The sequence below is a fragment of the Micropterus salmoides genome, unplaced genomic scaffold (genome assembly GCF_014851395.1).
Source record: "Micropterus salmoides isolate LMB-PRFRI ecotype aquatic unplaced genomic scaffold, ASM1485139v1 Ms_hic_scaffold_3017, whole genome shotgun sequence".
Classification (NCBI taxonomy): domain Eukaryota; kingdom Metazoa; phylum Chordata; class Actinopteri; order Centrarchiformes; family Centrarchidae; genus Micropterus; species Micropterus salmoides.
The window spans coordinates 1-13867 of NW_024042282.1; the positions used below are offsets into that span (position 1 = coordinate 1).

The 13867-nt window shown below is 39.1% G+C and overlaps 1 protein-coding gene across 1 annotated transcript; it reads right to left on the reverse strand.

The window, feature by feature from the left end:
* Positions 1-18: 18 nt before the first annotated feature.
* On the reverse strand, positions 19-11182 carry LOC119883765 (receptor-type tyrosine-protein phosphatase eta-like; the record flags this gene model as incomplete). The annotated part of the gene is made up of 4 exons (XM_038694395.1): positions 10959-11182; positions 7639-8044; positions 1306-1425; positions 19-155 (listed from the first exon to the last, which is right to left on the reverse strand). Coding segments are annotated over exons 1-4 (732 nt in total), but the record flags the coding sequence as incomplete, so codon positions are not given.
* Positions 11183-13867: the final 2685 nt, after the last annotated feature.

Sequence of the window (13867 nt, forward strand, 5' to 3'; positions counted from 1 at the left end):
CTCTCTCTCTCACGCTACCTGTCTGAGCCTCATCATCTGGCGTTCTGCAGCCGCCAGCTCCGTCACCATGGTAACGTTGTACAGTCGCCCCGGCGTCAGGTCGAGGAGTTTGTGTTGTGTCGCCGTGCTCTCCAAGGTCTCGTTCCTCAGCAGACCTGCAGACACGGAGGAGAGGAAGAAGTAGTGAGGTGGAACAAAAGGTCACATGACTCTCCAGCAGCTTGTTCATTGGGCAGAAGACCCTGTAATCATAACCTACGTTAGAGGACGAACTCAAACCTTTTACCTAAGTAGAAATATATATAGTTTTTTGGGTGATTTTAATACTTTCAAATAAAACTCTTTATTTTCTAGAACTTCACCTTTTGAAAACGGAGATCGTTAAATTTTTTTTAACTATAACAGAGTATTCATTCTTTTAGCAGCGGAGAGCTTTGATGTTCACGTCATCATGTTGTACGCTCACAACGACGTCCTCACGTTTCCGGGGTGAAAACGCTTGGTGGCACTAAAGGACTGGCGTTAGACAGTTGTTTGCATGATTCTGTTAAAAAGTGATCCAAAATAAAAAAACTAGAGCATTCGAGCTTTTTGCAGCAGAAAGTTAGGGCTTCATGTTGTACACTTGTGGCGACGTTATTACGTTATGTTGCGGTGAAAAATCACACGATGGCCACACGAGTAGCGCCAGAGGAGCGGCTAAGCAGGTTGATAGGAATGTCCGAGAGAGATTAAGAGAAATACTAGTAGTTTAGCGTAGTTTAGTATAGAGTTATAGTAGTTGTAGTATATTTAAACACAGTAGGCCTAATTATCAAATATTGTAGTAGAAGTAATAACATGAACTGTGAACATACAGCACTTATTAAACATCTTTGCATCCTGCTCATAAAAATGAGCAAATATAAAATTTTTTTTTACATATTTCAAATAATTTGTGGTATGTTAATAAATATTTTTTCATCTTTCTACCTTTAGGAATCTTTTAGATCAAAATGTTTTATGCGTTTACTTTTATGAGAAAATATTCCAGATTTTGTATTTTCTTTTTAATTTATGACACAATTTCACTTTTTTTATTTACTTTTATAAATTATTATGTTTTTGACTTACATAAGTTCAAATGGATAGAAATGACATCACAATAAGCTAAAAATAAATTGTTGCAGGGTTACCACCTTGTTAAGGTTATGTGGTATGACCTTTGTGAGGCTTCGGGGTGTCAAATTTTGACGTTCAACTCATTCGCACTGCGAGCTGTGATATTATGTTCTTCTTGTTGGGGATGAAACATGACAGACGTACCCGTGTGATCCCACAGTTGCAGCCTGAAGCGCTGCGTCCTGCCTGGGCCGGCCTGCCAGGAAAGGCCCAGGCTGCTGGAGGTCCTGGAGGTCACCGCCAGGCCGCTCACCGCTGACGGCCCTGAAGAGGCAAACGGACACGGTGAGAAAATCCATCACTGATAATTTTGAGGTACTTTACTGGAGCATCTTCAGTTTCTGCTACTTTATTCTCTTACTTTACACTTCTGAGGAAAATTTTAATTACTAGTTACTTTGCGGACTGATATGAATAATACAAAATATTAACAAATAAATTAGAATACATTATTGCGATTAATTAATTAAGCTGCAACAACAATACAGTGATGAAGAAATGGATGCATGAATAATTGTAATGCAATTATATCATGTATGTTATTCTGAAATGGGTCATTCTGCTTAATGAGTACTTTTAATTTGTTCTAAGATTTATTTGTGCAGGTCTTTTACATGTAACAGAGTATTTCTACACAGTAGTATTGCTAGTTTTACTTAAGTGTTTAGTACTTTGTCCAGCGCTCAAAAATGACAAGGAATCATCACTTTGATAGACATGTGTTACGTTCTCCGTGTGTAAGAAGACCTTAAACTGCTTAATCTCCAAGTAATGTGCTCCCATTACTAGTGCAACTAATATAAATATATTATTATATTATGTTCACAATCCCGACATTCAACCTCTCTTTTGGTTGTGATGCCCCCATGAACCCCCCCAACCAGCCCAGTTTCATCTCTGTGTGAGCCTAGCTTAGCGCAAAGACAGGAAAATCTACAAACTGCATCCTAAAGCAGTGGGACTTCAACGTGATTTATCTGTTGTGAGCGTGAGGAAGGTTTCGGCAGGAAGGATCCATCGCCTCAATCTGTGGCCTTGTCATCAAAGTCTGAGCGCTGTGGGAGTCCTGTTGACACACATATACTATAAAAACACTCCCATGCTTCTCTTCAAGCCATCCGCCTGCCTGAGCGCTCCCGGCTTCCTGGTTTGTGTTTTTCCCACAATGCCTCTGTGTGCGCCGAGGTTGAACGATGTTATCAGGCCGCGACATCTCTGCCGCCAAATGCCACAGCGAGACAAACAGAAGTCTCTCCTCTGCAGCCACCTCTCAGTCCGACTGTTGATGTTTCTGTCTCCATCAGCGGCTCCTTCATCACTCGCGGTGTTTTCAGGGAAATGAGCAGAGCTGGAGGAAGTGCTCAGATCCTTGAACTAATACCACACTGTAGGTCCTGCTTTGGAAACTGTACTTAACTAAATGTGTGAGAGTATAATCAGGAAAATGTAGTAAAATGTCCCTGTTGTATCTTCATCATTAATGTGTAGCAGGATGTTGCTGCTGTAGTCGTTGAGCTGCAGCTCATTCTGAACTGTTCAGTTTCAGACTGCAGCTGATGATTCTTTTCATTGCTGATTATTTCCTCCATAAAATCGATTGTTTGGTTTGTAAAGATTCTGCAGTCACAGTTAGCCAGAGCCCAAAGTGACTCCTTCACAACGCTCGTTGTGTCAAAACCACAACGTTCTTTTAACAAACATTACAGTTATTACAATCACTCAGAAGAAAAGCAGCAACTGTTCACATGAGAGAAGCTGAAACCATCAGAATAGGGCAGCACAATAAAACAATTATCACAATATAATTTTGGTCAATAACAACAGCATCAAGTGTTTGTTCTGACCAGAAAGAAAAGTTTAACCATCTGGTTTCTTTAACTTCAACAAAAATCAGCCTTTAAACTTCAAAGATTTAATTAATTGATATTTATCCTGATAATTATAGATTTTGAATTTATACAAACTGTTGCGTAGTTTAATGGCTTTGTGTAAAAATCTGTGTAGTCATTACCGTAAAACTTTAATAGCTTTTTCCACCAGTATAAATTTTACTTTAATACCATTTTTTTCATTTTGTATGCAGCAATGTAATGAAAACAAGCGTACCCAACAACACTGAGCAGGAAGCAGAGAAAAGTGCTGCAGAAGTTATCAGTTGGAGAGAAACTTCACAACTTGGATAATTTTTTATGAAAAGCTGTTTTGATTCTTTTGATCGGTGGAGCCTTGCAGACTAAAGGAAGATAAACAATCGAGGAACGGACACATTTGGACTTTACGACCGCTTCAAAAAAAAAAAAAAAAAAGGTCTACGCCGGTATAATCTGAGTGAATTAGACTTTGGGGCTCGTTCTTTCCATAAAGTGAGCTGAACAATTAAATTGTGGAGAATCTAACCGATTTAACGATGTGTAGCCTGTTTGTACTGACAAGTTTAAACATTTATATTTGTATTCACGATCTAAGCAGCCAAAGCGAGCGACCCGACAGGGTTTAAAGCTGTGTTCACACACAAAGTCAATGCAAACATGCGAATTCATGCAAATTCGCTCCAGGCGGTGCGGAAGACGCGTTTGTTGTGACATTTGCTCAAGTTCAGAAATTTGCTTGACACCATGTTGTGAAAGACCAGGCAGAGCTGGCCGACGCAGAGCTGTTTAAGTCCAGGGAAGTGTAAAAGAAAGAGCCGGGAGCCGCACTGCAGCTTTTGGACAAATAAACATCCGTAGTCGGACTGAATTATGCTCGGACAACTACGCCGTTTACCCGCGGGAGGAGCTCAGTAAACTGCTGTTATTAAATTAGCTTTTTACTTTAGTTTTTGGGATTAACAAAGTTGATTTATCTTCACCGGAGCTTCTCAGCAGCTTCCTTGCACATCCGGTTCCACTGTTGTTGTTAGCCTCGGTTGGCACGCAGAGCTCTGCTGGACTACGATTTCATATTTATATAAAAACCGGACAAAACTGGACATTACTTGGAGAAAAGAAAGCGAGGAGGTTGAACTACCTGGTGAGTTCAGAAAACATGTGTCTGTAACTTTATTCCAGCTGTCGTTGTACTTTACTGTGACTAAGTTAGCATAGCCCTGATCGATCCAAACTCCACTCAGAAAACAAACATTTTAAAAGTTGTTGTCCTGCTTACTTGTTGACAGACCAGAGAAAGCATGAATTCAGATGTCTAACAAATCTGCATCATATTGTAGTTGTTTCGGCATCAGTTTGATCCGTTTATTGCCATTAAATCACAGCAAAATGTTTACTTTAGGTTCATACAGCTGTAATATCCACGGGTTGTGTTTATTCGCATTATCGCCTCGTGTGTGAACACTTCGCAGTTGTCCAGCGATACAACGCACGCGAGGAAAGCGTTGTATGTGAACACACCTTAAGAGGTTTTATACATCCAGAGAACTTTTATAAAAACCAGACCAGGCGTTTAAGACCTGCGTTAATCTGTCAAAATGTGTTCCCACACCAGGCCAGTGAACGGGGTAGGCGGCTGTTTGGGACTCTGCTATTAATTGAAGTTTTACGGTTAACTAAAGCTGTAAGTAAGTGAAAGGTAAGCAGGTAAAAACTGACCTGCAGGGGTCACATGAACACTAAAGGTCACAGTCACAGCGCCTCGAAAGATTAGAAACCACAGAACAAGTGTTTTGCATTGCTGAGAAGGTTACTGTCGGTACTCGACTGGGTGCAGCTACACCCTGTTTCCTCCACACACACACACACACACACACACACACACCCTTTCCCAATGCTTCCCCCAGAACAAAGAAACAATGGAGGCAGGAAATGGCTGAACTCTGAGCTCTGCCCACGATGGAAATACACACTGAGGGCCCAACTTCTGTTCTGGACGCCCGCCATCACGGAGACACAACACACACACACACTTTTACTGCTCTATCACTCTCTCTCAGCAGGGCCGAGGTTCCTGTGGCTAATCACAGAGCTGCAGAGAGGGAAGCTACATGACATTAACTCAAGACTCTACACAACAAGGAGGTTGTGTTCTTTTACTTCAAACGGCGAGAGGTCAGAGGAGATGGAAACAATAGGACGGAACACAATAGAGTGTTTGTTAAATAACTGTGAACGGGGTGTTTAACTTCTAACACTGCAGGTTGTTACAGGTACAGGTGTGTGCAGCCGTCCCAGCTCAGTGATCAAGTCTATTTTTATACATCAGCAGTGGAAGAAGAATTCAGACCCTTTAAGTGCTAATACAACAGTGTGAAAACACTCACAGGCCTGCAACCAAAACTTACAATATGTAAGTTTTATCACAAACATGTACTTAGTAAGAAAATAAAAGTACTCATGTTGCAGTAAAATGTTTCTCCATTATATCTGATGCTTCTTACTTTTAAAACCAGCTTGTCTGTAAAGCACTTTATACTTAACTAACCTGTACCAAAGATGCCATTCAAATAAAGTTTGACTGAACCCAACAGCATGTAAAAATTGGTAAAATCAGCTTCACCTTGACCGTAAAATACTGCTTTCCTCTGGGAGATGCAAATCTCAGCAAGTAGCCTACAAAATCTTTGCCGAATTATGCGTCCACCTCCTAAGGTCCTTTTCAGACACTTTGCTGTTCACATCGTTTAAACGTGGTTAACGCCACATGTTTTTGCTGCAATTCCAGGAATGGTACTTTTACTAAATGTAATAATATATTAACGATTGTTAACCTTCATAAAAAGAAATACTAATCATTTATCACTACTGATGACCCCCACAAAGAATTGTATAGCGTTTAAAAGCATAACACCTGTAAAAATGGCACAATGAACATTTTCACTTAGGGGTGTACTTACTTTTGTGAGATACTGTCTATTCTCTAGTGATAAGTAATTCATACAACTCCAAAAAATCCAAACTATAGGGAGGTTTTTCAGACGCCTCTGTGGCACTACTAGAGAGAATGATGCTCGCCTGACTCCATCCAAATGTCGCACTCTGTCCTTTGTTTCTCTCCTGGCCAGGTGTGCGATACTGCCTAGATGGAAGGACGCCGCTCCGCCCACCCACACTCTGATGGACGACACGTCCTGTTTAAACCTCGAAACATGCACTCTCCTCTGTCCCTCCATCTATATCACCTTCAGGGAAACGCCTTAGAGCTAGCAGATGTAAAGGTAACCGCTATAAGCTGTCCTTCATCCCAACTTCCATAGTGCTCCTAAATAAACAATCTGCTCGGAACAAGACGGCTTGAAGCACTTCCGGCACTTTATTTATTTATTTTTAAGCATAGTTTAATATTGTTTGATCGCTTGCACTAATGTTTTTTAATCAACCAGATCTTATATGAGTATTTCTTTTTTTAATACAGAATTGTGGCGGTTGTACTTTTATTGTCTGTCATACTGTTTTCTGCTTTATGTGCTCAAGTGCAATTGAATATAATAATTCTGAGGTTTCATTTCACTCAGGTTCTACTCATCTTGTAATCAATGATCGACAGGGGCAGGGTCACGGATACTTGTGTGAATGTAATGTAAATGTATCGTGGATTGTATGATGCAAGTGAGTGTAAAGTCCGGATGTGATACTGGTGTGTTATGTTTCACTTCTTGCTCTTACATCCTGGACCAAAGTGATTTGAAGTAAACTCTGTTAGAGCAGGTTTTGGGGAGGGATAAGGGAACGAGCTGGTACCTTTTCTACATTAAGCAGACACTGCACACGTGACATTTGTTTAAAAAAGTATAAAATAAATATTTGATACTATAAATCCAGGTTTCCATCCACTGATCACCGGTTTCATCTCAACTCTAGCTAAAAAGCTAGAAAGAAACGGGGGTAAAAGTAAGAAGAAATAAATGAGCAGTGTCAGCTGCGTAAAATGTGTAACTTTACAACAATCAACTGCAGGACATCCAACAGACCTTTTCAGTGTGACACAGGTGTAACTAAAAACATTAGTAATGGCTGAATTCCATTTGCTGCTACTGGGAGTGCTGGCTCACTGACTGGAACAGAGCCATCAATAATGTTATTGGTTACACCTGTGCAAAAGGTCTATTGAGATCAGATCAGATTTTAATGTATTAAACATTTGTTCAGAAATCTATTCATAAAAGATGGATATCTGTCAGGATGCACACGGGAGGGGGGCGGGACACTTAAATAAAATGTAACACAGTGGATGATCCAAAGAGGTGCATGTGTTTTTAAATTTTAACTCTCACTCACTTCCTTTCCATCATCTGTTTACAGACTAAATGTACTTTTACCTGGCACAGAAAATAAGACAACATGATCGCATGCAGCGGAATGAGCTTCAAAGTTAATTCTTTTAATTACTTTACACTTTAAGCACAAAAAATGATTAAATACTAATAAAAATGTATTGACTTTTAACTGAGCAAACACCCTCTGTGGAGGACGACTGTGTGACACTGATGAAAGCTCCGGAGCAAGCAAAGAAATGGACTGAGTTTTGTGTAGTATGAGGACTCACTGGTGTGCAGGGTGAGGTTCGCCGTCTCCTCGTCTCTCCGGGACTGAACCAGCAGCTGGTAGGCGGTTCCAGGCTCCAGGTGATCCAGCACGCAGGTGAAAACATCTCCTACCTCCTTGTTCCCTCCATCCTCGACTCCTAGCTGGTTGGTTTCCAGATAGTTAGCTCCCATCTCCACCTCTTTCACCTCCTTCGCTCCTCTGATCTCATTAGTCTGTATCTCCTCGTCTCTTCTTCTACACTCGCCGCTGTCTCCTCCGGCGTCTGGAGACGTTACGGTGAAGGAGCAGTTCTGTCCGGTTGTGTTGACTGTCAGTGATATGGAGTCCAGGCCGGATACTGGTTCAGACACGGAGATGCTACATGGGATGGACTGGCCCTCTGTGGGAGCCGCACGGCTCAGATCCTGACGGGGGAAACAAGACGCAAAGATTTCCATCTTTCAGCTCTTTCAGGTCACTTTAGATTCATGTTAGTTCGAATTTGTTCCATTTCTGAGCAGTGAGTTTATTAAAAAGTCACCGCCTTCTGCTAATTAGCTAATTGCCAGCTTGATAAGATCGGGCCCGCCCCAGTACATTTAAGTCACAGAGCTGAGCATCCGTTTACAAAAGTTTAATTAATCCAGAATCCTAAAAGATGTAGAAAAGTATTCCATCCACTGCACAAAAAAAAAGGTTTTTAACCCGTTTCTCAAGTTGTGACTGTATTCCCTATTAAGGTATATGGACATGATCTCCTTGCTTGTTTTGTATAAAACAAGTCAAATATAAATGCAAAAACATAAATTTATAGTTAGTGAATTGAACATAGATACATATAACTGACAATAAAACTCTGAATTAATGATCTGAGTACTTTCTAGTTAACTGGACAGGAATAACTTGGCAAACATGTTGAAATCTTATTTATGGTGCAGAAGATTAAATATCTTTTCATCCATTTAGTCTTTGAGGATCTTGGTGCTTCGCTCTTAGATTCAAATGTTATGATAATCCATGGGGCTAGGGTCATGTGTGAAGACTGAGATGGAAGTTGGAGATGTGGGTTATGCAGGAGTGGTTTGAGAGGTTTCTATAGATATTTTGCTGCTCTCCATGAAGTAGGAAACAACTAGCCTTTATAGCCAGAAGTGTTTTATAGTGTGTAGTAGTATTTCTTTGATCCTATTGTTCTGATAATATTTCACTCACTACTGAGATCTGAACCAGGCTGACTTTAACTGTTAATATATGGCAGACAAACAGCAACAACACAGTAAAACCTGTGCTCACCAACCACCATAGCCCGAGACACTGCTGAGAAGTTCTGGGCGGATGGATACGTTATGCTAAGCTAGGCTAACTATGTCCTGACTGCCAGCTCTGTGACTCAGAAAGAAAAGTGTTTGTCCCAAAATGTTAAATTATTTCTTTAAAATGTCCAGTAGATCACCAGTCAGACTTTACAGATCTTTGTGTTTGTTTGTTTTTCTTATTACAAAGGGACTCTGGCTGATGAGTTGATATTCAGCAGCTCCTTTTCCCTCCATTAGTGTAAGCATATTTTGATCCGTGCTCACTAGAGGAGCTGTAAACTGTTTCGTCTGGAAACACTACAAATGTTCAATGTTGGGGAACACAGAACTCAAATTATTTTAATCTACTACAATAAAATCTTCATATTGTTCAGTTAAAATTATGTTAAATCAAAAACAATGGAGCTTTCGTGTTGCTGCCAAGACGCTGTCAAATGGACAGTTGTAATTAATCGGCTTTAGCTATTTAAAGTGTAAACTGTAACTGCACGTGTTTTTATCACTTTTGGGTTCAACCTCGAGTTCAACCAGTAATATTTTAAACCGGAAAGCAGTACAGTAAATTAAATAATTTGTTTCTGATAATGAGGTTCAGCGAGTTCAGAGACAAACGGTACCGCAGGGAAGACAGAGACATACGGGAAGACCGGGAAATGACGACTGAGGAAAATTGAAAAAAGAAACTGATATTTTTGGGAAGTCGTGTCCAGGTATCTTGTGTTCTCTTCTGTGTTGCAGTTAGTGCACATTGAGCTTGTGTGAGCTCTTGTTCTTGTAGGTTGGTGTTCAATTAGCTCTTGGTAGCTTCTGACCTTGGAGCATAAGCAGGGTTGTTTGGGCTGCAGCTTGATGTTGATTCTCAGTTGGATTGGCAGTCCTATTACTTTATTTATTCATCTAGCTTTTATCCAAAGCGACTTACAATTGCTATATATATCAGAGGTCGCACGCCTCTGGACTACAACTAGGGGTTAGTAAGTATCTTGCTCAGGGACACAGTGGTGGATGTGTCGCAGTGGGGACTCACACCAAAGGCATGTGTCTTATCCACTGCTCCATCACCACCCCTGCCATCACTTGTTTCAAAATGCCTCGCTCGTTCACTTCTAGCAGAGGACACCATTTCCCCATATGTCTGCCTCTGTGCAATCAGCTATCCAATAAAAGCAAATATTTTCCCAAAAAATGTTGTAACAAGGATTTTTGAGACAACCTTTTCACCCTTTGTTAAAAAAAGAGAAGATCATGGCTGAAAATATGGCAGTAAAACAAACCATGACTAGAATGACACACAAGAAAAGACAGTGGAGAAAATCCCTGATGACTTACAGATTACTACCCTGTTCCCATATGTACTGCTTCACAAGAGAAAAACTTTTTAAGCCCTGAAAGTAAGGATAGGATTACCTTTCAAATACTCACGCATGCTGTATCATATCTTCAGCACAGTGGTAGCAAAGCTGCTCTCAAGTTCATATATCACATTTTTCATTCTTATTAGATGCTGTTAGAAGGACTAATTTCTTGATTTAATGAGAAAAGAGACAAATATTTATTTTCCGTTTGTTTTTCAGTTTCACCTGAATTCCTAGGCATGAAAATATAGTATTGCTTCCATATTGTCCATATTATATGGTAAAACTGCATGAGAATGTGAATTAATATTTAACTTTAGTAGTAAAATGATGAACTGGTTGAATCATTTAAGCCGTGGCTTTGTTTAGATAGATATACTTTTCTGGGTATAATGAAAAAAATGCAAGAAACATTTTTATATACTGAAGTCAGTTCTTCATTGTCAAAAAAAAAAAAAAATGAAAAATTGCCTTTTATTTTTGATATGAAGCTCAACTAAAGTGAAAAGTGTCTGTTTCAATCTTATAAGCACTTAACATATTTTTTCACTATTTGTTGCACAAAACTTGACATTATAAGCTTGATATTGCATTTGAAACTCCTTTGTCAGTTGATTTCCTACATAGATCATAAAAGGTATGAAGTAAAGAAATGTGAGCAGACTCACCCGGAGCAGCAGCAGCAGCGCCGTGAACCACAGGCGGCATAGATAGCTGTGAACTTTACATTTCAGCATTTTGATCGTCCTTCAAATCCTGAGACACACCACGCACCACCATACTCCTGAGGCTGAGGTAAAAGATGTATGTTTATATTCACTTAATAATGATGAAAATATCCCTCTTTTGTCTTTGAGGTCTTCAGCGGAGAACGAGTCCTTCTGCAAACAAAACAGCTGGAAAACAACTAGCTAAATGTCCTTTTTCTCTCTTAGAAAAACAAAATACCTCAATTTGACGAAAAACATTAATTAGGTCGTTTGTCCTAGAAATTTCATCTCTTTTGTCCGTTGGCTCTTCTCTGCCTCGTGTCCATCCTCAACTCAGACTTCAGACACAGTCTTTCCTCTCTTTTCTCTGGACTCCCCGTCTCACCAGCTGTCTGTCTTTCTTCCTGTCTGTCTGTCGGTCAGACTCTATAGTGTAGAGGTCGGGAGTCACTAACAGGCTTCCTCAATCAAGCCAACAGCTCTGTGAGTCACTGCAAAGGCACGTCTACAAACCCTGCCTGGATGGAGGATATAAATAGGCCTGTAACCACAATGGCAGCACACCTAGCTGCACTAACAGCAGAGGTAGATGTTATAAATAGAGACGAGTGTTTGATTAATTCCCACTGAGACCAAAGTTTGCTCCATCTCTTTCTTTCATGACAGCATTTTGTGTGTATTCATCTGAGTGGGTGTAAATTTAGTTTCCCACATTAAATCCGTCATTTTGTTTCGGATTTGCAGTTATGGTTCTGGAGCAGCTGATAATTAATAAACGTTGGTAATTAGCAGTGCACCTGCTTGAAACTTTATAGCAGTATAACAGTATGTATATTTATATATTATCGAACCAAATGACTCTGATGTGAAACTGGTGCTAGTACTGTCAATCCAACTGAGAATCAACACCAAAATGCAGCCGTTCAACAACTTTAGCCACTTCTAACTTCATAGTTTGGGTTTCTGTACCTACACGCGTAGACTCCAAGGGCAGAATCTGACAGCTAACTGTACGCTACCTTACAAGAACAAGGGCTAACACACGCTAGCTATACTACTAGGACTAAGCTTAAGTAGTTGTTGGTTAACACATAGTTCCTTACTGCTTCTCCTAAAATTAATCTTTTTATTTAAATTTTGTTATTTATTATTAGGAAATTGTTTGAAAATTATGGAGCTATAAAAAAAAAAAGGTTCCTATTATGTGGTGCATGTTTATTTTAAGAACGGTTGTTCTAAGTTAGCAGTTTGTTTGTTCTATCAGCATTTTATATCATTCCATGAGTTAAATATCTTATTATGTTAACAAGATGAGAAGCCTTCCATTGATCACTCAGTAATTAACATTTCTTAAGTTAACTTTGGCTTCATTGGTGCATAAATACATTTTAAGACTTATTCTGACAAGGTGGTAATTTCATTTTTTTAAGATATCAAATTAGGCCTACAGTAATGTTTATCTTAAGAATCAGTTCGTCTATTATCTTTATAATTGTTTTTTTTTAATTAGTCTATAATAAATGACCATCTTAATTTCCCCAAAACAATCTAAAAATCCCAAGCCGAAATTTTAATTACATTTTCATGTCAAATACAATGATAAAAAACACAGAAAAACATCAAAATCATTAATTTCGTCTCGATTTGTTTCATCATTACTGTATATAAAAGTATTAGTTTGTAATTTAAACTTATTTATCTCTTTGTTTCCTGCTGCTGGTTTTGGTTTCCAATCATGAGAGGAGCTCAGTACTAATACAGCTGATTTACAGATTTAAGAATCAAGTTTTACAATAACACTAACACTTCCTCAAGTCTTAGAAGACAGAAGCCCAGAGCAGTCGTTGTTATTTCTAATTAAACACTTCAGTTGAAATTACAACGCTATTTATCTAAGAAATGTTCAAGATAAACTTTCTTTGGTGATACTGCTCATCAGACAGACAATCAAACCCCACATTCAAAACATGTTTTGTTAAAAAAATACGTTAAATTAATCGTGCACATTCTTATTAATTAATGATGCGTAACATTTGTAGCTTCTTACAATTTATCTTGTGTTTGGAGATAAAGTTAATTTCTCATCGCCATAATAAGTCTTGCATTGGTACATCTGTTGCCTCACAATTCACATAGTTTACATTTGAGTTGATTATGCAGCATTACAAGTTAAAATACCAAATGCTTTGTTTCAGTTGGCTGGAGCTACTTTTAGTCATCCACACCTCTTTCCTTCCTTCCTGCTCCCTTCCCCTCTCTCTTTGTCTCACTCTCTCTTGTTAAATGACAGCATGTTTCTAGGAACACCAGTTTAAGATCCATACACACCAAACTGTAACTGTGTCTTTACAGGTCTCCCTAAAAAATTTCAAATCAGACAGCTGCAGCTTATTCAGGACGCTGTTGCTGCTGCTCGAGACCTCACTAAGACCAACAAAGTGGATCGCATCACTCCAGTTCTGAGGTCTTTACACTGGCTTCTTGTCTGTCGAGTAACTGATTTTACAATACAGCTGTTGGTTAGTTCTGAACTTCTGTTATGTTATAAACCATCCAGACTCTCTGCTTTCTGTCCCCACAGTCAAATCTAACCCAGGAGAAGCAGTGTTTAGTTTTTATGCTTCATTTATCTGGAAGAAACTCCCAGAAAACTGCAGATCTGTTAACTGCTTTTTTTAACATAAAAATGTATTTTAAGCCTTCTGATTGGTATCTTACACTGCTCTATAACTTTTACTGCCGCGTTTTACCTTTTTTTTTTTGTTACTCGTTTTTTATTTTATTTAAATGTCTTTTTATTGCACCATGTTGCTTTTATGTAAATCACTTTGAATTTCCTTGTTGAACTGTGCTATACAAATAAACTT